The sequence below is a fragment of the Acanthamoeba castellanii genome, assembly GCF_000313135.1.
Source record: "Acanthamoeba castellanii str. Neff unplaced genomic scaffold scf7180000084747, whole genome shotgun sequence".
Classification (NCBI taxonomy): Eukaryota; Discosea; order Longamoebia; family Acanthamoebidae; genus Acanthamoeba; species Acanthamoeba castellanii.
This window is the reverse complement of record NW_004457396.1, coordinates 98464-99740: the sequence shown is the minus strand read 5'-3', so window position 1 is coordinate 99740 and position 1277 is coordinate 98464. Positions and strand designations below refer to the sequence as shown.

Genomic DNA, 1277 nt, shown 5'->3' with positions numbered 1-1277 from the left:
AGTTCAGCTGCTGAGCACAGTGGAGATGGGGCTGCACGTACTTGAGACTGCAGCAGGGCGACACTGACATCCCAACCCTTGGGCGAGCGCTGCAGACCCATGAGCCAGTTATGAGCGTTTGAGCGCACGGGCTCCGGTTGCGTGTAGAACGCCGTCAGTGCCTGGAGGAGATCAATCAATAAAGAAATCAGTAGCGATTCTGGTGCATTCAGGAAAGTGTTGCAAATGTAAGACTCACCTGCTCCACGTGCGGCATTTGCACATCTGCAAATCCATCTGTTGGGCCACCAGCGGCTTGCATCTGGCAGATTGTTGTGTGGGCAGGCTGTTCGCGCCTTTTGTGGTTTATAATTTAAATGAAAAAAAGAAGCAAAAAGGAAGTGGACTGGCGCCAATGGGAATCGAACCCATGATCTCTCCCTTACTAGGGGAGCGCGGTGCCGACTGCGCCATGGCGCCCCAGTCCTGTAGAAGAACAAAGCTCCCATCTATTTGACTCTTGTCATCACGCATCACTTTCGCTTTCCCTCGCGGGCGGGGTGCATCCACTTGTGGAGGGCATAGCCCACGCTTCTTGCCCTTCTAGAAACAGATTAGGCAAGTGCCTGTGCGGACTGCTTTTGGCGCCAAGAGCACTACTTCGACAAAATTCGAGGAACAAGGTGCAACGAAATCCACCACCACACCAGCTAGAAAACCAACGCATGTGAGATCTCTCGGGCTCTTATTGTCCGGCCAGAGGACTGGACTCATAGGTGGATAGGATCCTTCTAAAAGCTTCCTTTGGAGGGCGGCAAGAAGATGGACGACCCGGCCAAGAATGCTGGCGTGATTTACATCTCTTTTGATGACGACGAGCTCGCACAGCCCGGGGCCAAGGAGGACCGTCGCAGCAGCCCACCACGGCGCTTCCAGGAACGACTCAAGCAATCGAAGAAGCCCCATCACCAGGCAGTCGAGTTGAGAAGGCACCTGCATACGGACCATCAATCAGATGAGGAACAGAAAGCGGAAGAGGAAGATGCTCTGCCGTCCTGGGTTGATTGGACGTCGCTGCCTGACGAAATCGTGTGGCAGATCTTCAGCTACCTGGACGTATGGGCTCTCATTCAGGTGAGTACCCACCTCACCCTTCATGACGTGCCAACCCCCTAACACTACAGGTTCCTCCGGCCAGGTGGGCCAGTCATCCAAGACGTGGAGGCGCATTTCGCAGGACCAGTACATAGGCACCACGTTGGGTATGCGCTCCTTCGTGAGGCAATGAAGTGGTTGGT

At 54.6% G+C, this 1277-nt stretch overlaps 1 protein-coding gene across 1 annotated transcript in view; it reads left to right on the top strand.

Moving 5' to 3' along the window:
- Positions 1–996: 996 nt before the first annotated feature.
- ACA1_187900 (Fbox domain containing protein) overlaps positions 997–1277 on the top strand; it is a gene marked incomplete at both ends in the record, with an annotated part of 2898 nt that continues 2617 nt past the window's right edge. The window contains 2 exons of the mRNA XM_004337838.1: positions 997–1117; positions 1164–1241. Coding sequence (XP_004337886.1) covers positions 997–1117; positions 1164–1241 — 199 coding nt within the window. The remainder of the gene's footprint in view (positions 1118–1163; positions 1242–1277) is intronic.